Source organism: Bos javanicus, chromosome 21, assembly GCF_032452875.1.
Source record: "Bos javanicus breed banteng chromosome 21, ARS-OSU_banteng_1.0, whole genome shotgun sequence".
Taxonomy (NCBI): Eukaryota; Metazoa; Chordata; class Mammalia; order Artiodactyla; family Bovidae; genus Bos; species Bos javanicus.
The window spans coordinates 42,369,912-42,394,231 of record NC_083888.1 but is presented as its reverse complement, the minus strand read 5'-3'; the positions used below and the strand labels follow the sequence as shown (position 1 = coordinate 42,394,231).

Genomic DNA, 24,320 nt, shown 5'->3' with positions numbered 1-24,320 from the left:
ATATATATGGACTCATCATCACCACCTTCCCGCCTCCATGTTTTCTCATTTATCAAACTGAATTAAGAATGTCGTTTTTCCAACACTTTTTCTATGTCGTTGGTTAATGTTTGCCCAACCTGACACGGCGCTGCCTGTGCAAATTTATCTCCCAAGTTTAAGCCAGGCCTTTGGGCTTGGCTCCTTTTCCTAATTACTATGCAGATGTCTGGTGTCAGTTTAACTTTGCCTTCTCCTACTGGATACTCTGGCTACAGGTTCAAAAAACAAAAACCAATTTCTGCTTTGTTTTCCTGCAATTGATTGCATATGATGTGGTGCCATTTGGTGAATTAGGCATGGATAAACACTACTGAGGAAATCGAAGTTGTCTTTCAGCAAATGGACATGGACTGTCATCTCTGTTGAAAAAATTACTATCCTGCTCTCTTGCTTTGCCTCTCAGCAGTCTAACTGAAGATAATAAAAATCCTTTTGAAGGGAAAAACTACTTATGATGCTTCTACTTAAATGTAGTTTTGGGTGACTTTTGCTTCTTTAGATAATAAAAATGGTGGTGAGGGAAATGACCTAAGTGTCTACCATCAGGTGAATGGGTAAACAAATTGTATTATATCTACACAAAGGAATACTATTCAGCAATAAAAATGAACAATTGAAACACACAAAATCAAACTAAGTATGCTGGGTGATCTCTTCAAGAAAATTAGATATACCAAGGGAACATTTCATGCAAGGATGGGCTTGATAAAGGACAGAAATGGTATGGACCTAACAGAAGCAGAAGATATTAAGAAGAGGTGGCAAGAAAACACAGAAGAACTGTACAAAAAGATCTTCACGACCAAGATAATCATGACGGTGTGATCACTCACCTAGAGCCAGATATCCTGGAATGTGAAGTCAAGTGGGCCTTAGAAAGCACAAATACGAACAAAGCTAGTGGAGGTGATGGAATTCCAGTTGAGCTATTCCAAATCCTGAAAGATGATGCTGTGAAAGTGCTGCACTCAATATGCCAACAAATTTGGAAAAGTCAGCAGTGGCCACAGGACTGGAAAAGGTCAGTTTTCATTCCCATCCCTAAGAAAGGCAATGCCAAAGAATGCTCAAATGACCACACAATTGCACTCATCTCACATGCTAGTAAAGTAATGCTTCAAATTCTCCAAGCCAGGCTTCAGCAATTCATGAATCATGAACTTCCAGATGTTCAAGCTGGTTTTAGAAAAGGCAGAGGAACCAGAGATCAAATTGCCAAATCCGCTGGATCATGGAAAAAGCAAGAGAGTTCCAGAAAAATATCTATTTCTGCTTTATTGACTATGCCAAAGCCTTTGACTGTGTGGATCACAATAAACTGTGAAAAATTCTGAAAGAGATGGGAATACCAGACCACCTGACCTGCCTCTTGAGAAACCTATATGCAGGTCAGGAAGCAACAGTTAGAACTGGACATGGAACAACAGACTGGTTCCAAATAGGAAAAGGAGTACGTCAAGGCTGTATATTGTCACCCTGCTTATTTAACTTCTATGCAGAGTACATCATGAGAAACGCTGGGCTGGAAGAAACACAAGCTGGAATCAAGATTGCCGGGAGAAATATCAATAACTTCAGATATGCAGATGACACCACCCATATGGCAGAAAGTGAAGAGGAACTAAAAAGCCTCTTGATGAAAGTGAAAGAGGAGAGTGAAAAAGTTGGCTTAAAGCTCAACATTCAGAAAACTAAGATCATCCATCTCGTCCCATCACTTCATGGGAAATAGATGGGGAAACAGTGGAAACAGTGTCAGACTTTATTTTTGGGGCTCCAAAATCACTGCAGATGGTGATTGCAGCCATGAAATTAAAAGACACTTACTCCTTGGAAGGAAAGTTATGCCCAACCTAGATGGCATATTCAAAAGCAGAGACATTACTTTGCCAACAAAGGTCCGTCTAGGCAAGGCTATGGTTTTTCCAGTGGTCATGTATGGATGTGAAAGCTGGACTATGAAGAAAGCTGAGCACCGAAGAATTGATGCTTTTGAACTGTGGTGTTGGAGAAGACTCGTGAGAGTCCCTTGGACTGCAAGGAGATCCAACCAGTCCATCCTAAAGGAGATCAGTCCTGAGTGTTCATTGGAAGGACTGATGCTGAAGCTGAAACTCCAATACTTTGGCCACCTCATGCGGAGAGCTGACTCATTGGAAAAGACCCTGATGCTGGGAGGGATTGGGGGCAGGAGGAGAGGGGGATGACAGAGGTGAGATGGCTGGATGGCATCAGCAACTTGATGGGCATAAGTGGGTAAACTCGGGAGTTGGTGATGGACAGGGAGGCCTGGCGTGCTGTGATTCATGGGGGTCGACAAAGAGTCGGACAGGACCGAGCGACTGAACTGACTGATGCTGGGTGAAAGAAACCAGACCAAAAAAGGAAAAAAAAAAAAAAGAGAGAGAGAGAGAACATATAGCTTGATTGCACTTATGCAAAATTCTAGAAAGTACAAACTAAACTAAAGGCTCATGACTACTTAGGGATGAAGACAAGTCTGAGAGGGCAGGGAGGGAGCAATTACAAAGGGGCAGGAGGAAGCTTTTGGAGGTGATAGATATGTTGCCTGTCTTGATTATAGTGACAGTTTTATGGGTGTATACATTTGTCAATTTATCAAAACTTGTAAAAATGTTTGAATATATGCAATTTAGCATGTCAAAATTATACCTCAATTAAGCTGTTTAAAAAAGTGGACAGAGGTGAAGAAGAAGCAAATCCATTCAAGAACACACGTATACAGTGCTACTGTAAAAGCAGTGTTTAAAGAGGGTCATCCAATGTGCTCAGTATTTGCAAAATACCTTTCCAGACTGACATTTTCCTGAAAATGTCATTTTCTAAAAAGACATGAATTGTATTTTTGAAGGAGCAGCCAGGTTGCAAGCAGATGATTAATTATCATGGAAAATCATTGATGTATCATTGCAATTTCACAGTATTTCTTACAGTTAGAATAAAGCTCCTTCATATCTCCCATAAAGGTATTGTAAAGCTTTAATTGATTTGTGTTGGTAAAAACCCTTGGTTACTGTCATGGAAAATAATTGAATTAAGTATCAAAACATAAATGTACAACTTTTGTTATTGTTTATTTGCTTTTCTTTATAATAAACCTTGCAGGGTGCCAACTATTCTATCACATTATTAAATCAGGGAAGACATGGGACCCGGAGGCTTTCACATCCATTGGTTTAACATTAAATTATAGACTCTACAGAGATGTTCATCATGTAGCTAACTCCACATACTAGATACTCTTGAAAATACTTCTTGCCCACTCATTAAGAAGCAGCAAAGACTTATACAGGGTGAACTAAGAAATATAAATCTCTATGCTTAGTTGTATACTTTCTTTATGGAAAGGTAGATTTTTTTTCACCTACTTTTGAGAAGAATAACAATATTAACTCAGCACTATAGTAAAAAAAAATACAATAAAAAATATAAATGACAATATTGCTCAGGAGCTACGTAGATAGACATTGTGCTCAGAGAGACAGAGTAATGCAGAGTTTGCATGAAAGATGTTTAAATGACAGGCTGTATCTAGATTAACAAACAGAGCATGCAGTAAAACAGTCCCAATAACTGTCTTTTAGCATCACTTAATGGCAATCCATACACACTAGGTCTTCAGTAACTGTTAAAACAAAATTACTCCTAATTTCAGTTCCTAAAATTGTGATTTAACAGTGAACAAATCTGAGATTACAGTCCCTCACTATTTGCAAAGCAGAGGTAATGAAGATGTTCCTATGTTATCTCTTGCAACTAACACAGACATGGTAGTGGAGAAAATTCATTCAAAAAAGTGTTGATCATCAGGTGGAAACAAGGTTATTCTTTAAGAGATAGACAGACATTTTAAGAAGAGCTGTTTGCTGTGGACCTAAGGTAACAGAGAGAATAATAGTTTCTATATTTTAGGCGGGAATGTCATTATGAAGCCGGTACTGGATACCTGCAATTCATTATGGTCTGTAAAGAGCTCTGCAATTTACAAGACCAGAATCCAGTGGACACAGGCCGCATGTGGCAATTTAAATTCAAATGTAAATTCATTAGATTGAACAATTCATTTCCTCAGTTACTCTAGCCACATTTCAAGCGCTCAGTAGATAGGTGTGGTAGGTGGCTCCCACAATGGACGTTCAATATAGAATATTCCATCATCACAGAAAGTTCTACTGGATGGTGTTGGGCTAGAATGAGACAGAGGCCAACACGGGGGTGCTAAGTGAATAATTCTGCAATATGGATTTGAGAAGAGGAGTACATATTGCTTAAAAAGAGGTCAGTCATTCAGCTCCCAAAGAGAGGAGAGACCTTGGTTCATATTTTCCTTGCCTGGCTTTTAATAAATAACCTAAAGTCAAAGTGCCCTTTGTGTCCTCATGCCCTCTGGGACCTCAAAAACGAAATCGGTGTTTTCCATAAAATATTAAATCAAGAGAAATTAAGACAGCACATTTAATGTGAAATAAAGTTCATATACTCCTGTTTAAACACAGATTAGAATTTCTGTCAGAACAATGCCAGTGAAAAGTTGACATCCTAATTAATACAATTTACATTATAAAGCAGTGAATATCTTTATCTTGCTATTATGAAATGCCCTCTTTAAAAAAAAAAATCAAGGCTCTACTCAACAGGGATTTGAATACTAAGGGTAGTATTTAAAAACCCACATACAAGAGAGGTAGTTAGGGTCAGTGGCATTTTTACACATCAACCCAGGTCTCTAAAATTGGAAACAATATATTCAGCCTCTACCACACAGTTTTGTGAGTTTTTAAAAAAATCATCCACAGGATATTTACATGTAGCAACAGGATTTTGAGGCTGTTCTTCCTGCTTTTCTTGCAATGATATAAAACACACTGCAAAACACAAACACTGAAGAACTAAAACATCCCTGCTCTCTCTCCCCTCTTCTTCCCTTCTCTCTCCTTTCTCTCTCTCCTCCATGCACTTAATATCACAGGGAGCAGTTCCGGAACCCTGTGAACTCACATACATGCAGGACTCCCACACAATGTGTATTCAATCCAAATTCTGAGCGTGTGAGAGGGGCAGAGAATCAGCCCCACAGCTGGGCACCCAAGAATTCATGTTCATTGCCTTTGTCAATTTTATGCTATCGGTGAAAGGAATAAAGATGAGATCCTGAAAGCTTGAATTTTCATTTCCTCTGACAACGTGCTTTTTCGTCATGCTTTATCACACTCCACTACTTGGTTTCCACCCCTTCATAATTGATATCGGCCATTTGAAGCATTCAGTAAAAACCTCATGAGGTTCATCAAATGTCCCCCAGTCTATAATTCTTGCTTCTAACATATTCAGAAGCATATTCATCCAAGTGTTTTCTACTTTCTCTCCATGGCTTTCCTTGTGCACAGTGACAAAAGTAATGACAGTTGTATTAATTATATGCTGAAAAACCCACATAGCAGCAAAAATGATGGAGATCATCATTTTAAATATTTTATTAAAATAACCCAGTGTAGAACAGATAAAGTAGACCCTCTTGATAATGAGAGGTTCATTAATTTTACAAGAATTCTAGAAAGCTTAGAATGGTCATCAAAATGACCTTTCACTTATTTTTTTAAGAAGAAGAAAAACGTCAGTCATCACTTTAGAGAGCAAGGGTCTAGTAAAATTTTCTAAGATATTTTTAAAAATAATTACTTACCTTTCTGGGAAAAGTTTTTAAAAAATAGCTTGAAATATGGAGAATTCAGATTTCATAGTATTACTTGAAATGCCTGTAAATTGTCAGCTTCTGTAATTTACCCCGTTAAAACTTGGTTTATTAGCATATAATGACTTCTGATAAGTAAAATCAACATTCTCCATAAATAAACAAGGACCACATTAAAATTCTTCCCTAACCAACATTAAGAGCAACGCAGTCTTGCTTACCAAGTGTGTCTCCAGGTACAGTTTTAGGCTATCCGTCTCTGCTTTAGGAGGTGTCCAATTTTCAGTGGTTTCCATGGCTTCGTTTAACCATTGAATAAATTCATCCAGTTTGTTTACAAACCCCTTGTGACAGAAAAGGGGGGAAAAGAACAAGAAAAGCATGTTAATAGGTTATTTTTTAAAGCCAATCTTGAAAATTCCATACCTCATGGATGGTAAAACTGATACCACGGCAGTCCCATCCTATGTCCACACTGTACAACAAAATTCCCACCATTCCTGCCACTGAACTCTGTTAAAATGGAAAGAAACTGCTCATGATACCACTATGGTTTTTTCCCTAGGAAAGATTTTGCTTTTTTTTTTTTTTTTTGAGGAATTTACACTGGACTACAGGGTGTCATTGGAAAGGTGACCCTCAAATCATCAAAACATTTCTGGGTGTCTGACAAGAGCCCCCTCACTAAAAAGTCAGGTCAAGTCTGCCAGGAACCTGGCTTTGGGGGATAAAGTAAAGATGGTGTTCTTTACTTAGAAGCCCAAGGAGTTGAGGTGCCTTAACTGAAGGAGAAATCCATTTTTAAATCACATAAGTGTTTAAAGGGACTTGGATGAGTTCTACTGACAGCTCAAATGTCTGTGATTGAGTCTGGGTTCTAAGAAACTAAAAAAGGTACAGGACCAAGGAACAAATGTAAACGCCTAACTTTGGGTGTGTCCTGGACATCAGAAAAAAAAAAAAAAAATTCTTGGCTAAGAAGCACAATTCACAATAACCTTGCAAATTTTCAAATGGTGGTTACAAAAATTTATTGGCCATTTAAAAGAACACATCTGTGGAAACGGAAAATATTTTGAAAAAAATGAAAGCCCAGCTCTGAATCTTAAGGGAAGGAAATGGGGCTGGCCACCGGCTTGCCATGGCTGGGTAAACAGCACCACCTGGAGGTCGAAAGGAGGAAGGACAGGCTTCTGTATTTGAACTCACTGAGATGGCTTGGGATGCTAGTTAACTAACTTAACCTGTTCTTCAGAGTTACCTTTTGATTATCTTTGATTAATATTTTAATACTTAACTGGTGAGTTAACTTGCAATAAAAATCTAAGCACTCCTCATTATCAGGGGAAATTTTAGCTTTCCACCTTCCCTCCTACTTATGTAGAATATAAGAATATAAATAGAATTTATGAAGGCAAGTGATACTAAAGTCCATCTGATTTCTGAAACTTTTGTCACCTGCTATTTCTCCACCTCCCTCAGCCTGTTTCTGTGTGGTGTGTCAACCAGTGTTCTGTGAAGTGGACAGACAGATCTATTCTCGTATCATGAGAGGATATTCTTAGAGAAACCAAAGAGGCTCCACTCTATACACTGAGCTATGCAACGTGCAGGAGAATTCACATTTGGATGCAGAAAAACGAATATTTGATGTTCATCTTCAGAAGCTCTGCTAGAGTCTTCATGGTGAGAATGAAGGAAAATGAGGCTGACGTAAGTAACAACATGAGAAAGTGACAAAAAAAATGCAAAATTTTACTTATTTTGTAATATAAATCAAATCCTAGTAAAATAGATACTGGCCTTTCATTCATTCTTTTTAAGCTTTTATGTATTTATTTCTGTCTGTGCTGGGTCTTCACTGCTGCTGCACAGGCTTTCTCTAGTTGTGGCCAGAGGGGCCACTCTCTGGTTGCGGGGCATGAACTTCTCCCTGCAGCGGCTTCTCTTCTTACAGAGCATGGGCTCCAGAGTGCGGGCTCAGCAGCTGCGAAGCATGGGCTTAGTTGCTCCACGGCACGTGGGATCTTCCTGGACTAGGGATTGAACATGTATCCCCTACACTGGCAGGAGGATTCTTAAGCACTGGACCACCAGGGAAGTCCCTTATTCATTCTTTCAACAAATATTTATTAAGCAGCTGCTTTGTGTGAAGCACACTGCTGGACAGTACTGGGAACAAAAAGATAAATATCAGTGAAGTAAAAATATCAGCAGAACATAAAGCATGTCTAAGCACTGGCTTACTGAATTCTGGTCATTTCAATCAGTAGAAAAAGTTAAACCACCAATAGAGTTGAGACACGTACCTGAACTTTTTTGTGAAACTTCTTCTGCCTGTATCAGAATTCTGTCTGCACCTAAGTTTGTCTCTGTTCTTAGTATTTGACCTGCCTGTTTCTCTCATATTCTGAGTTTACGCTTATTTACCTGGAGAGTCAAAGACGACTATAAAAATCAGATTTTCTTCATAACACAATTCAATGCTGCACTACACAAAAAGCACATTTTACACACGTTCACCTCACTGCTACAGACTGAGTTACAAGCCTTTGAAAGGCCACATTTTAGTTTTCCTCAAACTCCTGCATCTCATCTATTCCATCTCTCTCTCTTGCCATTTTCTACCACCAGTTACCTTATTGTTCCTTCTTGGCCCTTCTTCCATTATCTTTCTCTGCCTCCCTGCCAAGCACCCCAGGGGCACACTGAGGGTGACCCAGGCCACAGGCACCAGTCCTCCTGGGCCACCCCCTTAACTGTCTCCTTATGGGTGTATTCCTTGCTATATTCATATCTGATACATGTTCTGAGAGTCTGATAACTGAAGCCAAGCCAGGATTCCACCTGCAGAAGAAACCTTGGTCATCCAACTTGGGAGAAAATGGAACAGCCATTAGCCTGTTATCACCAGTAACAGCGCACTTCCCACTTTCAAATCATCTGCTGGAGGAATCAAATTATTTACATTTTGAAAGTTCCTTAATGAGATGAAACTTTCTAATGCATGAATTTTTTTAAAGGCTAAGAAGCACAGTGAAAGTATATAAAAATGTACACTTACAAGTTTGTGTAAAATAACTCGCTAAAGCCCTCAGTTAACATACATTTCAAGATTACATTTGCAAGGAAAATAAAAGGTTGAGTCCTGCAAATAGCTACACTCATGACAGGTTAAAAATACCCATTATTAATCCTCCTACACTGTTGGTGGGTAAACAGGTACAGCCACTACAGAAAACAGTGTCGAGGTTCCCTTTAAAAGCTAAAAATAGAGCTACCGTATGACCCAGCAATCCCACTCCCAGGCATATACCCATGAAAAAAGAAAACTCTAATTTGAAAAGATGCATGCACCCCAATGTTCATAGCAGCACTATTTACAATAGCCAAGATGTGGAAGCAATCTAAGTACCCATTGACAGATGAATGGATAAAGAAGAAGTGGTGTGTGTGTGTGTGTGTGTGTGTGTATAATGGAATACCTCTCGGCCACAAAAAGTATGGCATATTGTCATTTGCAGCAACATGGATGAACTTACAACTTATCATAGTACGTGAGTTAAACCAGACAAAGAAATAGTATATAATATCACCTATACATGAAATCTAAAAAATAACACAAATGAGTCTATTTACAAAACAAACAGATTCACAGACATAGGAAGCTAATTTACAGAAACCAAGAGGAAAGTGGGGGGTGGGGATAAAGTGGGGAAAAGAGGGAGAAATTAGGAGTACAGGATTAACAAATGCACGCTACCACATATAAGATAGACAATAAGGATTTTCTGTATAGCACAAGGAACTATATTCAACATCCTATAATATCCTATAATGAAAAATATTCTGGAAAAATATATATCTGAATCACTTTGTTGTAAACCTAGAACTAACACAATATGGTAAACCAACTATATTCCAATTTTATAAAGAATACTCACTGTTTCTTTTATTTTCCTATTTCTCTTCTGTGACAAACCTAGTCTGGTTGACTAGAAACTGTGGGGGTGATTACTGTTGCCCTTTGACGAGACTGCTGTGTGCGGCTAGGACAGAAACAGAGCTTTCCCTGCATCAGACACGGGACCAGGAAAGAGCAACACAGTAGAAAATAAGACATGGTCCCCCTGCCTTGTGTTGTTAAAAGTCTGGGGGTAATTTTTTTTAATAGAATTACATGATTTTTAGAACAAATTGAAATTGAAAACTATTTCAATAAAAGAGGAAAGGGGTATAAAATAGGAAGCAGATACTTGGGTTGTCAACACAAATCTGTGAAGTGGTGCTGATTATGGTCATTTTACAGACGAGGAAACTGAGGGTCAAAGAAGGTGGGTGCCTAGCCTGGAGGCAGAGCTGGACTCTGAGTCCACATCCCATTGCAGAGTCTGTTCCTCCCACGGTACCACAGCGCCCTCAGAAACAGTGCTCCGAGAGACGTATTACCAGACCCAGATGATGGAGAAGAAACACTTGTTCCCACTCTCACATTCTTAGCACTGAGATTAAAACTCAAAAAAGTCCCCCCCCCCCCCACCTCACATTCAGTATTTTCTGTTAATTTTTCTGAAACGGGATCTCTGATGAGAATAGGGACTTTTAAAAAAATCTTTTTTTTTTTAGCAAGCAAAAATTTGCTTGCTATTTTATTTTTGCTTGTAATTTGCTTGTAAATTTTATTTTTATAGAAAATTTAAACCAAAATTTTAAGGCAGCACATGCTTAAGCAAGCCCATCCCATCAGTGCCTCAATTACAGATGAGTTTGACTCAGTTCAATCAGAGAGGAGACAGCTCTTAGTCCTCAGGAGGTAGTTTAACCAGTGAGTTGAGCTGCCAATGTCCTCTTGGTGTTTACTGTTTGGATATATGTGAACATGTGTGTGTTCATCCCGAGAAGGATGCACATTTCTTGGTGGACACAGAAATCAAGTATGTTGTCTGACCTAGCCCAGATCACGTTAACTACCTTCAGAGAGGGACATGCTGAAAAGCATCAGAAAGTGAACTATTTTCAGTGTATTTTTGAAACTAGAAAAGGTCAGCTTCTGCTGTTAAAACTTTTTAAACCATTCAAAAGTATTTACCCCTTTCTTAGTGTTCCAAGATTAAAGGATTCCATGAATGACCTTATCTGAACAATGCTGCTGCTGCTGTGTCACTTCAGTCGTGTCCAACTCTGTGCGACCCCACAGACGGCAGCCCACCAGGCTCCCCTGTCCCCGGGATTCTCCAGGCAAGAACAATGCTAGCTGAAACAATAAGTAATCCTCATATAGCACTCACTAAGCCTGGCATGCTACAGTCCATGGGGTTGCGAAGGGTTGGACACAGCTTGGCTTCTGAACAACAACAAACATGCCAGGACCATTTAAAAGCAATATACAATAGATCATCAAGCCAGACTTTAAAATATATTTTCTCTTGAAATCTTCACATAAACCCCTAATGGATGTCCCCATTCCCATCTTATCAATGCAGAAACTGAATTTCAGAGTCACCAAGTAGGGTCATAAAGACCCTGTGAGGTGGGTGCTACTGTCGCCCCCATTTTACAAATAAGAAGATGGAGGCCCCGAGAAATAAGGAGACATGCCCCATGCCATGTGGCTAGAAGGTGGTGGACTCAGCACCTGAATCCAGAGAGCCCAGCTGGCACCATGTGAAATCATGAAAGACCAGCTGATCTAATGATTTGCCTAAGTCCCTGGCAGAAATTAGAACTTGAAAAACATTTAAATGAGGATTAATCATGATGACAGGAGAAGGTATATTAAAAGGTGGGGAGAGGAGGAACATGCTTATCATGAACCAGTGCAGATAATATTAAGAGAACAGCTGTTACAACCAGACAAAACTGAACTTAATTCCAGGCTCTATCTGTCTCTTACTAACAGTATAAACTAAACGAGCTACTTGGTGCCTCTGAAATTCAGTTTCTTCATTGGTAAGATAGGAATGGGGATATCCATTAGGGGTTTATGTGAAGATTTCAGGAGAAATATATATTTTAAAGTCTGGTTTGATAAACAATTTTTAAAAACCATTTCTAATGAACAGGTTCCACTTTGATCTTTTATGTCATTCGCTCAAAACATTTTGGTTATTCACTAAGCATACAGCATCTTGCTGGCTGTCACAGGGAAGATGGAAAGAAAAGTTCCCCCCACAGTCATAATATGAGAGGTGGCATTGACTGCTCTGGGCATGCAGAGGGGGTCGTAACTTGTCTCAGGTCATCGCATGAGGTGATGTGGCAGGGGCAGCATCTGAATCTGCAGGTGAGCAAAGATTTCCCTACTTCTTATCCCACCTGCTGGTCCTGAAGGGATCATGCTTCTCTATTTAAACAGCACACACTTTAAGGATAATCTGGCTTCATTTTTCAAACCAGGACAAATGCTTTGGAGCCAGTCTTCTTTACATTAACAATCAGTACCAATGAGTAATTGCAATCCTCTTATCTTACCCAAAAGGAAGCTTTATTTAGGTTCTGGCAGCTGGTAAAATGAGAACTCTACTTATAAGCAAAATTATGCATTGAGATTTAATATGTGTATTCACCAACATATGGGACTTCCCTGGTAGCTCAAGCTGGTAAAGAATCCTACAATGCAGGAGGGAAGATCCCCTGGAGAAAGGATAGGCTACCCAGTATTTTTGGGCTTCCCTGGGGCTCAGATTGTAAAGAATCCGCCCACAATGCAGGAGACTTGAGTTTGATCCCTGGTTGGGAAGATCCCCTGGAGGAGGGTATGGCAACCCACTCCAGTATTCTTGCCTGGAGAATCCTCATGGACAGAGAAGCCTGGAGGGCTACAGTCCATGGGGTCACAAACAGTCAGACACAACTGAGTGACTAAGCACAGCACCAAGATATGGGCTTCCCAGGTGGCACCAGTGGTCAAGAACCCACCTGCCAATGCAGGAGACATAAGAGATGCAGGTTTGACCCCTGGATCAGGAAGATCCCCTGGAGGAGGGCATGGCAACCCACCTCAGCATTCTTGCCTGGAGAATCCCATGGACAGAAGAGCCTGACAGGCTATAGTCCATAGGGTCACAAAGAGTTGGACACGACTGAAGTAACTTCGCACACCCACTACCAACATATATATTTAACCTTCCATTTTTGCTTATATACCTAATTCTTATATGAAATGACTAATTTAGCTTTTTACACAATAGCTTTCAAATGCAATTCACCTTTCCCAGCCACATATCTGTGTATATAATGTGCTACCAAGACTCAGAGGCTCAAGATCAAATGAAAGGGAATTAAAAGAGATACTTTGAACTCTACCAACTTACACATTTACCCACATTCCTACCTATCAAATCCAACACAGTACAAGTAATTGACAGAAGGGAGGATATGGTACATGCTTTTAGAAGAAAGATTGAAGAGAAAATGAAATGCTTTAAGGCAGTTTTAACTCTGTTGCCATAAGAAAACTCAAATACTGAAATGTTTTATGAAATATTTAGCTTCTCTTCTAAAGGTTGAATGAAATGTCTTTAGAATTTGAAAATATTCCTAATATAACTATACCAGAATAAAGGCTGTCAGTTGGAAAGAGAATAAAAAGGGCAAAGAATGGTATTATTTTAAACTGGCCGGGTGAGATGTCTTATTCTGAACTCAGTATCATGAGTATGATAAACTGAGCTGAATCTCTAATTCCTTCAAATACTAATGACAGTGGTTTCAACTGGGAAAAGAAGAGCCCAGAAAGATCCCTGACTCTCATAATGGGAAAGGCTTTCCTCCAGCATCCAAAGGCTTTGACTTCAGTTACTCCCTGTTCTTTAGTTGCTAAGACACGTCTGATTCTGTGACCCCATGGGCTGCAGCCCACCAGCCTCTTCTGTCCATGGGATTTTCCAAGCAAGAATACTGGAGTGGGTCAGTTACTCCCTACTTATTTATAAAAAGAAATAGTCAATGTTAATGGCAAAACAAGTTTGGAATGCATATCATCAAGGTCTAATAAAGATGGGAATGAATAAAAGAGGAATAAACTGGAACTCATAATAAGTTAATATTAACTGAGTACCTATTATGTGCCGGGCACTTATGTATTATACTTACAACTACTCTATGCTGTAAGGGTCCCACACTCTCCGTTTTACAGAGAACACTGACGCACAAACTCAAATGCTTACAACTGTCAGGAGTGAAGCTGGGGACCCTCCCACAGAGCTGTGCTCACTGACTCTGTGCGACACATTGTCCCCAGCAGCCCCAATGTTCCAGAGGCACTGGCTCAGCAGATCAGGCCATCTTTATCTGCCTCTGAATCCCAAACAAGGACTCAAGTTGCTCTCACTTTAGAATTTAGGATTATGATTGTTTCATGGTTTACTTGTAGGCTTTTTATATCCAGTGTTATAAATAACAGTACTTAACATTTGGGTGCTGACTATCTACCAACTATTCTTCTGATAACTTGTGTAGTCACTTAATCTTCGCAAATGTCTCTACTGTACAGATGAAGAGGCTGAAGCATAGAGGAGTTATGTAATTTATTCAAGGTCATAAAGCCATTAAATAGCTATTAAGTAGTTTTGTTCCAGGGCCCAAGATCTAAACCACTAAGCCACAGTCTTTGTAAGCAGACTTGCCCTCGTGGGGTTCACAGAAAGAAAAACAAAGGACAGAAGATTCACTGTTGTCTGCTCTTACTTCTCAAGCCTCCGTGAGAACCACAGTCCGTGCCACAAGATGCCAACATTCCCATCACCACCACCTGTGTTTTAGATAATTCTCCCTTCTTCACACTATTTTCCGTCCTCCTTTGCTCCTTTTTCTTTAAGAAAGGGCTAATTTTGTATTGACATTAGATGAACATTTACTATTATATAGAATCTTATAAATATTACTTGGAAATATATAACAAAAATATAGGCATTGTAGACATGTTATATAGACAAGAGCTCACATATAAACTTTCTATAGAAGACATATAAACATTATATAGAAAAAAGGAAATATTTTATTGAGATTGGATGAATATTTTCCTTAGCAAGTATTTTTGTTCATTTTTATTGGAGTAGAGCTGCTTTACAATGTTGACTACTGTTTCTCTTTCGCTTTTTCCTTCTCTTTCCTCTACTCCTTGCCCCTCCCCTCTCTTGTTCTTCATTTTTCTCTTCCTTTTTCGCTCCTCTCTTCCTTCCTCTCCTCCTCCCTCTTCCTTGTCATTCCTTCTCTCTTCTTCTGCAGCTCAAAGTCTCCCCCAACCATGTTGCGGCTAATCAATCACTTTTAATAAACATTTCCCCATATGTCCATACAGTTTTAATGAAAAGGACAGTTTCCTCGACACTGAAATACAGAGCTGAAATGATATAATCCCATGTTTAGATGGAAATACTTTCCTGAATAGTAAAACTTCCTTGTAAATCTAATAACTGGAACAAGAATGCATGGAACTAGATGGGGGTGCTTTTAGATGCTAAAAATTTTCAGAAGATTATCTGTGATTGTTTAAATAGCCTAAATTTTCTCTAAAGAACATACAGTTCTTTAGTAATAACAAAGTTATTGCTTTAGAAAAAAAAAATGGAATTCAGTGTAGAGAGTTTATCACACTGGATGAGCAAGAAAACAGCCAACTTTCTACCAGAGAACTTCAGAGCAGCAAGTCGGTAAAGGGTAACAACGCAGCCACTGTACTATCAGTGGAGCCAAGAAGATAGAAAATAGCATTATCTAAACACATCTGCTTGCAAAGAACAAGAGTTCCCATGCACGTTAGAAGCACAGACCCAGTCTTCAAAAGCCCCTCAGATCCCAGGTAGTTCAATGTCTTACAGGTAAGGAAACTGAGGCTCAGAAAGCTCAGCTACTTGACTGGTAACAGACCCGTAGGCAGCTGAGGCAGAAGAACTCAGGGGTTGTGTCCTCAAGTACAGAGCTCTAATATTGTCCATTTTTAAGTTTTCATGAATGTCTTATGGGGTAAAAAAATTTCTAGAATTAAAACAAAGACAGAATTAGAGTTTAAAAAAATAATGTAGAATTCCAGAGTTCTGTTGGTTTAGCTAATTGGGTATGCTATCTGATTGGGTGGCACTAGGCCAGATGAAAACCAATAGAGGACACTGAGAGGAGCCAAGAACACTCTTGGCAGATAAAGTCCAATAGAGAACAACTCATTATGAGAAATCTAAGTCGCTGAGCATGGCTAATGTTCTGGAGGCAAACAGGGAAACTGAGAGTGAGGTTGAAGAGTCTAAGCCAGGAGCCGGGCATATACACTGCACTCTCAAGTTGGGGCTTGATCCTAAGAACAATGAGGGTGTCACTGCGGTTCTGCAGCAGAAGAGAGAGAATCTGATCAGCATCTTAGAAGACTCACTCTGACTGCAGTGTGGAGAGTGGATTGGCTGGTGTTGGGCTGAGATCAGAAAAGCCAGTTGAAAGGCTACTACCCTAACTCCTGTGAGGGCTAGACTGAGGCAGAAGCAGTGGGCATGGAGGGAACATGCAGGATTGCAGAGAGAGAAGTTAACACAGACAGGAACAGTTGAATTTGATAGATTAAAAAAATTGGGGAAATCTGTTACAATCTGATATGACTTCTAGATTTCAATTTTGGTTGAAGGTACTATTCTCTGAAAGAAGCAGTAAGATATTCAGAAGGAAGAAGTCATTTTACATGGTCTTAGATAGCATGTGAGAGGTAAGGAACAAGATCTAGGTTAGAGAAAGCATCATACGGGTGGTGCTGGAGACCACGGGCAGGGATGAGAACCCAGGAACAGTGTGGAGGGGCATATCTACTGGGTGTCTTCCACAGACTGAGGCCCCACAGTGTAATGCTCTTAATTTTATTCACCCCAGACCCTCATTATGTGTCTGTCTCAGTGGTTCTTGACACTGGCTGTGTCCCCAAATCAACTGTAAAATATACCAGATTCAGAGAAGGGAAATCTTCCTCAAAGTCCATCAAGGCTACAAAGATAAACAGCCAACAGCTGAGAGGCACTCGAAACATACTCATGTTGTTCGTGGTGGGGGAAAAAAGTACTCACTGCCCTTTTGTGACAAGCTAGCAAAATCCGGCAGAGAAGGCAATGGCAAACCACTCCAGTACTCTTCCCTGGAAAATCCCATGGGCAGAGGAGCCTGGTAGGCTGCAGTCCATGGGGTCGCAAAGAGTTGGACATGACTAAATGACTTCACTTTCACTTTTCACTTTCACACATTGGAGAAGGAAATGGCAACCCACTCCAGTGTTCTTGCCTGGAGAATCCCAGGGACGGGGGAGCCTGGTGGGCTGCCATCTATGGGGTTGCGCAGAGTTGGACACGACTGAAGCGATTTGGCGGCAGCCGCAGCAGCAGCAAAATCCGGTATTAGTAAGAAAACAAAATGTGCTAATAGGAAGCACCAGACCGCCTCACCTGCCTCTTGAGAAATCTGTACGCAGGTCAAGAAGCAACAGTTAGAACTGGACATCGAACAACAGACCGGTTCCAATCGGGAAAGGAGTACATCAAGGCTGTATATTGTCACCCTGCTTATTTAACTTACATGCAAAATATATCATGAGAAATGCTGGGCTGGATGAAGCACAAGCTGGAATCAAGATTGCCTGGAGGAATATCAATAACCTTAGATATGCAGATGACATCACACTTATGGCAGAAAGTGAAGAAGAACTAAAGAGCTTCTTGATGAAAGTGAAAGAGGAGAGTGAAAAAGTTGGCTTAAAACTCAACATTCAGAAAACTAAGATCATGGCATCTAGTCCCATCACTTCATGGCAAATAGATGGGGAAACAGTGACAGACTTTATTTTGGGGGGCTCCAAAATCACTGCAGATGGTGACTGCAGTCATGAAATTAAAAGACATTTGCTCCTTGGAATAAAAGTTATGACCAACCTAGACAGCATTTTAAAAAGCAGAGATATTACTTTGCCAACAAAGGCCCATCTAGTCAAAGCTATGGTTTTTCCAGTGGTCATGTATGGATGTGAGAGTAGTACTATAAAGAAAGCTGAAAGCAGAAGAGTTGACGCTTTTGAACTATGTTGTTGGAGAAGACTCTTGAGAGTCCCTTGGACTGCAAGGAGATCCAACCAGTCCATCCTAAAGTAATTCAGTCCTGAATATTCATTGGAAGGACTGATGCTGAAGCTGAAACTCCAATACTTTGGCCACCTGATGCGAAGAACTGACTCATTTGAAAAGACCCTGATGCTGGGAAAGATTGAAGGTGGGAGGAGAAGGGGACAACAGAGGATGAGATGGTTGGATGGCATCACCAACTCAATCGACATGAGTCTGAGTAAACTCTGGGAGTTGGTGATGAACAGGGAATCCTGGCGTGCTGCAGTCCATGGGGTCGAAAAGAGTCGGACATGACTGAGCGACTGAACTGAACTGAACAGAATAGAAAATACTCCTGGGAGAGGCATGTTCCAATTGTAAAATGAGGGAAATGAGGTGGACAACTTCTCATGCCTTTCTGACTGTTACCATCTCTGGTTCTTGCACACAGAGCCTCTTTCAAAGCCAGGGATGCTCAGATGATTTCCCCATTCTCTTCTAGTTGAACGGGAAACTGTCCTTTGGTGACTTCTGCACACCTTCCCAACGTCATCTACTCCTCTCACTACACCCATCCTTTAAGATTCAGCTTCAAGGCTCCTCTCCCAGCAAACCATCCTGACCTAGCACTCTCTCTCCAACACGCTTTCTTACTTTTTCCATCTTTTGCACTCAGGGTTCTGATGGACAATTGTAAACCTCCTGGAGATACTTCCTTTTTCTTCCCATAAATCATAATGATCTTCCCCTGGCTAAAAAGTGCTGTGGGAATTATTATTTATAAGTACAAAATTATAAATACATATTATAAATATGTATAAATACAAATTACACATAAATAAGTACGTATTATTTATAAGGATGCTGTGTGGCAATATTATAAACGAGAAGTTTGTATTTATCTGAACACATATTCACAGCATAAATTCCTCTATATAAACTTCCTAACGTGTCAGAGAAGTGCATTAACTAAAATTATTGGGCCAATTAGAGAAGAATCATCTCTAATGCAACAAAAGAATCATTTGTCAAGGCAGGAGGCTCAGAATCTCACCGAGAAGAGGGGTGCAGGAATCTAGGGTGACTATCACAGATCCCAGGAAGGAGGAGGGATGGCCTTAACCACAGTGGGTGGGTGTTGAGTAGGAGGTTGAGGCTTCATAATAACCAAGATGGCTGAAGGTAGGAGGAGAGAATAGGGTGGTGGCATCCGATCCCAAAAGGCCAGAGCCACCTGCATACAAACAGCTACTGAGGCCTCAGCCCTCCCGTCTCATAATAGTAATAGTAACAATGACAACCACAGGAGCGAACATTTATTAAATGCTTAGTACATGCCAGGTACTATTCTGAGCTCTTTAAACATTTTAACACATTTAATTGTTTAAAAAAAAAAAACTGTATGTGGAAGATACATTTTTAACTTATTTTGCAAGGGAAAACAACTGGGGCAAGAGAGATCAAGTCACTGGCTCGAGATACACAGAACCACATCAACCTGAAAAATGCAAAGTACCTGGGCCTGAACTTACAAGCAGCACCTGTCCTGGGTAAAGTTGCTTATCCACCATGAAAATCTCAGGCCAATCATCTTCATATGATGAGATCAATAGCCTGACATGATGACATCATGTGTGACCTTGACACAGAACCCACACTTGGAATCATCTGCCCCCACACTGATTAAAATTTTAAAAGTTAATTTTAAGACATCACAACATGTCAAGATGAATGTTTCCAATCTGCTTCATTTAGCTGAACTTACTTACTATAAATCAGCCTAATCCATATCTAACTCTTACTTGTTTAAGTCACATTGTCCCTAGCCTCTTGGCATCTTAGAAGCTCTAGACAGGCCCTAGACTCCTCTAGGATGCCTGGTTCTTCTCATGCTAGAAATGCAGCATGCATAGTTTTATACCACCGGGCTCATTAATGTCACAGCCCCACACTCACTCACCATTAGGGTCTTCTAAAGAGAATTCACCCAGGATTCCATGGAACAGAAAGAAATTCCATGTTGAAGTGATATATTCTAGCGAGTATTTTACAGAGAAATGGCTGCATCTCTTAGTTATGCCTCTTAATCTCATAACATTTCAGAACTGAGAGGTATCTTAGAGGTCAGCCCGTTCAGTTTCTCTACTAATGTTTATTTTTTGAAACTGAGGCTTGAGGGCTAAAGTTTCTAAGGTCACAATGCTACATAGGGGAAGAATTAATATTCTTATTCTAAAATTAAGATTATTCTTTCTATTATTGTGGATGCTAATGCCTTCAATTCACAGGAAAGGTCACAATCATGACAAGACTAGTATTCATGTACTGTTGGAGTTTACCATGAGCTGGTGCTCTTTGTAACTTCATACAACAAACTGTGCAGTGACAAACATAATTAATATCCCATTTTAGAGACTAAGAGATTTAAACAGTAAACGTTGAGTGATGTATTCACGTTTTCATAATTAAACAATGGGGGGCTATGAACTGAGCTCAAAGTTCCTGCCTTTCAGTCTGTACACTTGAGTAAATTACTAACTTCTCTATGTATCTCTGACCTCATTGGTAAAATGTGGATAAAATAAGAGTGTATTCATCACAGAGGTATTTTTTTCTTGAGAATTAATGTGATGATGTGTTAAATGAATGAAACTCTTAGCATCTTGCCTGACGTGGCAAGTGGGTAATAAATGTCAAGGCTTTATGTTTTTTTTTAATCACTATCTTTCTAAAACATCATACTGTTAACACAGAGTAATTACTTTAGGCTTAAGGATAAAGAAGGGTTCACTAATGCCCTAATAATTATTGTAATTGAATTAAAATTGCAACACTGAGTTTATTCCTCTTTTGATTTTCATCATCATAGAAATACTTGCTGCCAAATGAGGTTAGGAACTTTTATCATCCTGACACAACAAAAACAAATTTAATCATACCTTTTTTATACCAAGAAAAGAACAAAGAACTATTTTCATATTAATATTTAAAACTGCAAACAAAAAACTGCACCTTCCTTATAATACACTTCAGAAGCTCAAAATCAGCTGCACTGACTGGATGCAGCCTCATGGTGGTGCTAAACCACCATATAAAGCCTGGAGCTCCAGCTAAGGATCTGCAGAAACCAAACTGACACAGGACTGAAACATTCCTACTGAGTTAACCAGGAAGGTATTTGCTTTGAATTCCTACAGTTCTCTACAAACCTTGAGCAATGACCTTGACATACTGTCCCGACAAATCCATTAGTAATGCTGATTCAGTTTTTTCCCCTGGCATTGCAACAAATAAAATATACACATATATAATATTAGCCATAAAAACATCTGTGTAGCTTTATTTTTTAATGTTGTATTAATTGAGATTCTCAACATGGATTTGGCCACAGCATGTGCATACAAGATAATATTTACCTCTGCCCCATTCATCTATTGTAGATCTTAATTTCATATGTCCCTTGGAACCATTTATTTAAGTTCTTATATCTCTCAGCCCCCAAATCTTAGCTTGAAATCTCAACTCTTGACCTTCTTCCTCCACTATCTCATTTTTTAAAAGCCACAAAACTAGACTGATTTGCCCTTCATAGCATAACCCACTTCTCTTCATTTTCCTTAACTGACTTCCATAACCGTAGTTCAGACCCTTTTATGATATATGCAAGTTGTTGCAACAACCTTCAAAATTAGCCTTACAGCATTAGCTCCCAACCTCGACTGAACATCAGAACTGCATGAAGGAGCTTTAAAAAATACCCATCCCTTGGGAATCTGCTTTAATAGCTTTGGGTGGAGCCTAAAGTTGGAATTTTCTTTTCAAAGCTCCCAGTCATTATAATGTGCAGCCACAATCAAGAACCACGTCACCACAGGTGTATCTAGCACACCATGGTCACGTTAACCTTAAACTATAAACTATCTGGGCCAAACATTTGAGTAATTTCTCCTCATCAGAAAGATTGCAAATAAGGGACTTGAAGGCCAGGCTGGATTTAGAAAAGGCAGAGGAACCAGAGATCAAATTGCCAACATCCATTGGATCACAGAAAAAGCAAGAGAGTTCAAGAAAAACATGTACTTCTGCTTTATTGACTATGCCAAAGCCTTTGACTGTGTGGATCACAACACACTGTGGAAAATTCTTCAAGACATGGGAGAACCAGACCCCCTGAACTGCCTCCTGAGAAATTTATAGGCAGATCAAGAACCAAGAGTTGGAACCAGACATGGAACAACAGACTGGTTCCAAATTGGGAAAGGAGTACGTCAAGGCTGTATATTGTCACCCTGCTTATTTAACTTATATGCAGAGTACGTCATGTGAAAGGCCAGGCTGAATGAAACACGAGCTGGAATCAAGATTGCCGGGAGAAATATCAATAACCTCAGATACGCAGATGGCACCACCCTTATGGCAGAAAGTAAAGAGGGACTAAAGATCCTCTTGATGAAAGTGAAAGAGGAGAGTGAAAAAGCTGGCTTAAAACACAACATTCAAAACACTAAGATCATGGCATCCGGTCCCATCACTTCATGGCAAATAGATGGGGAATCAATGGAAATAGTGAGAGATTTTATTTTGGGGGCCTCCAAAATCACTGCAAATGGTGACACAGCCATAAAGTTAAACGACACTTACTTCTTGGAAGAAAAGCTGTGACCAACCCAGACAGCATATTAAAAAGCAGAGACATTACTTTGCCTACAAAGATCCGTCTAGTAAAAGCTATGGTTTTTCCAGTAGTCATGTATGGATGTGAGAGTTGGACTATAAAGAAAGCTGAGCACTGAAGAATTGATGCTTTTTGAACTGTGGTGCTGGAGAAGACTCTTGAGAGTCCCTTGGACTGCAAGACCAAACCAGTCGATCCTAAAGGAAATCAGTCCTGAATATTCATTGGGAGGACTGATGCTGCAGCTGAAACTCCAATACTTTGGCCACCTGATAAGAGAACTGACTCATTGGAAATGATCCAGATTCTGGGAAAGATTGAAAGCAGAATGATAAGGGGACAACAGAGTATGAGATGGTTGGATAGCATCTTCAATTCGATGGACATGAGTTTGAGCAAGCTCTGGGAGTTGGTGATGGACAGTGAAGCCTGGTGTGTTGCAGTCCACGGGGTTGCAACCAGTCGGACACAACTGAGCGACTGAACTGAACTGAAGTGACTTGAAGGCCAAACCCATCCGATGGCTATATCTTATTTGGCCTGTTATTAAATTGTTCAGACTAAAGATTAAAAAAATTGGGAGATGTCACCTAAAATCCAGATTTCCTATTTCTTTTTAAAAACTGCAAGGTCTGGCCACACACGGCCCACAACCCCGAGCAACCATCTCATGGCTGCCTCCCACTAGGCATGGCACTGGCCCCTCAGCCATTCAGTCTCCTTCACTCCTTACTTACACCTGCCTGTGTGATTCATTTATACTATCTGTCTGCCACTCTTAAGAGTCATTTTAGTTTGCATCTCCTAGTCTAGAGGAAAAAGTTCAAACTGAATGATACATTTCCTCACCCACTTATTGGCGTCTTCATGCATTCATTAGACAGGTATTTATTTTGTGTCTGTGCTAGGCAAGCACTTGGAATACAAAGTTCAATATATTTTGGTCTTTTCTTTCTAACTTTACATACTGTTTCCCTTCAAGTAACTCTATTCTAACCAACAGTTGGTTTCAGAGACATCTCTCTCCTAATGTTCATAGCCTGGAGGCTAAATTCCCAAATCCTTTGCAGTTAGCTGAGGCTATAAAGACAAAGTCTGGACCAACTGGATGTGAACAGAAGTGACATGTACAACTTCCAAGTCCTGTCTGGAGAGTAAAGTTGGGTGCTCTCCATGTTCCCCTTCTGATGAGATGGAACACAGGCATAGCATTGGAGTCTCCTGGGACAAGAGCAACAGGGAGAGAGCACCTGGGTCCCTAGATGGCCTCTGTCTTCCCTGGATTGATTGCCTACCTCTTGTTATGTGAGACACCAACAATCTTCCATCTTATTATATTTCAGAATCTCTTTGTCTACAGCAGTTTAGCCTACACCCTTTATTGTTTCCCAAATACACCTTAATATTCTTGCCCTCAACCTTAGCTTATACCAAAGCTTTTGTCACTAATATCCTGCCTTCTCATCTCTACTAAACTTGGCTCATCATTCAAGGCCCAGCTCAAGTAGTCCATGTTCTGTGATGCTTGTTATCTTCCTTTCTCTGTTCTCCCATTGTTTGACTTTCTACTTGATGAGACTTATCAAATATTATCATATTTAATAAACAGGGCCTATACTTATGTTGTCATAGCTCTCTCAAACTCCAGGTCCAGAATTTAAATCAAAATTTGAGATTTTACATACCATAAATACAGAAGAATATTCAGAGCCCAGTATTCTGTTACTAATGCCTCTTGTGGAAAAATAATCTGTATTATCAATTCATGCTCAGTTTGTTATCTTTTAGCACTCTTGAATCTTTCTATTTCAGCTACAAAGCTAAG

General features: G+C 39.9%; 1 protein-coding gene across 4 annotated transcripts in view; it reads right to left on the bottom strand.

The window, feature by feature from the left end:
* AKAP6 (A-kinase anchoring protein 6) overlaps positions 1-24,320 on the bottom strand; it is a 501,363-nt gene that overhangs the window by 248,045 nt on the left and 228,998 nt on the right. For all 4 annotated transcript variants that reach the window (XM_061394923.1, XM_061394924.1, XM_061394925.1 and 1 more), the window contains one exon: positions 5,977-6,099. In XM_061394923.1, the coding sequence (XP_061250907.1) occupies positions 5,977-6,099 (123 nt within the window). The remainder of the gene's footprint in view (positions 1-5,976; positions 6,100-24,320) is intronic.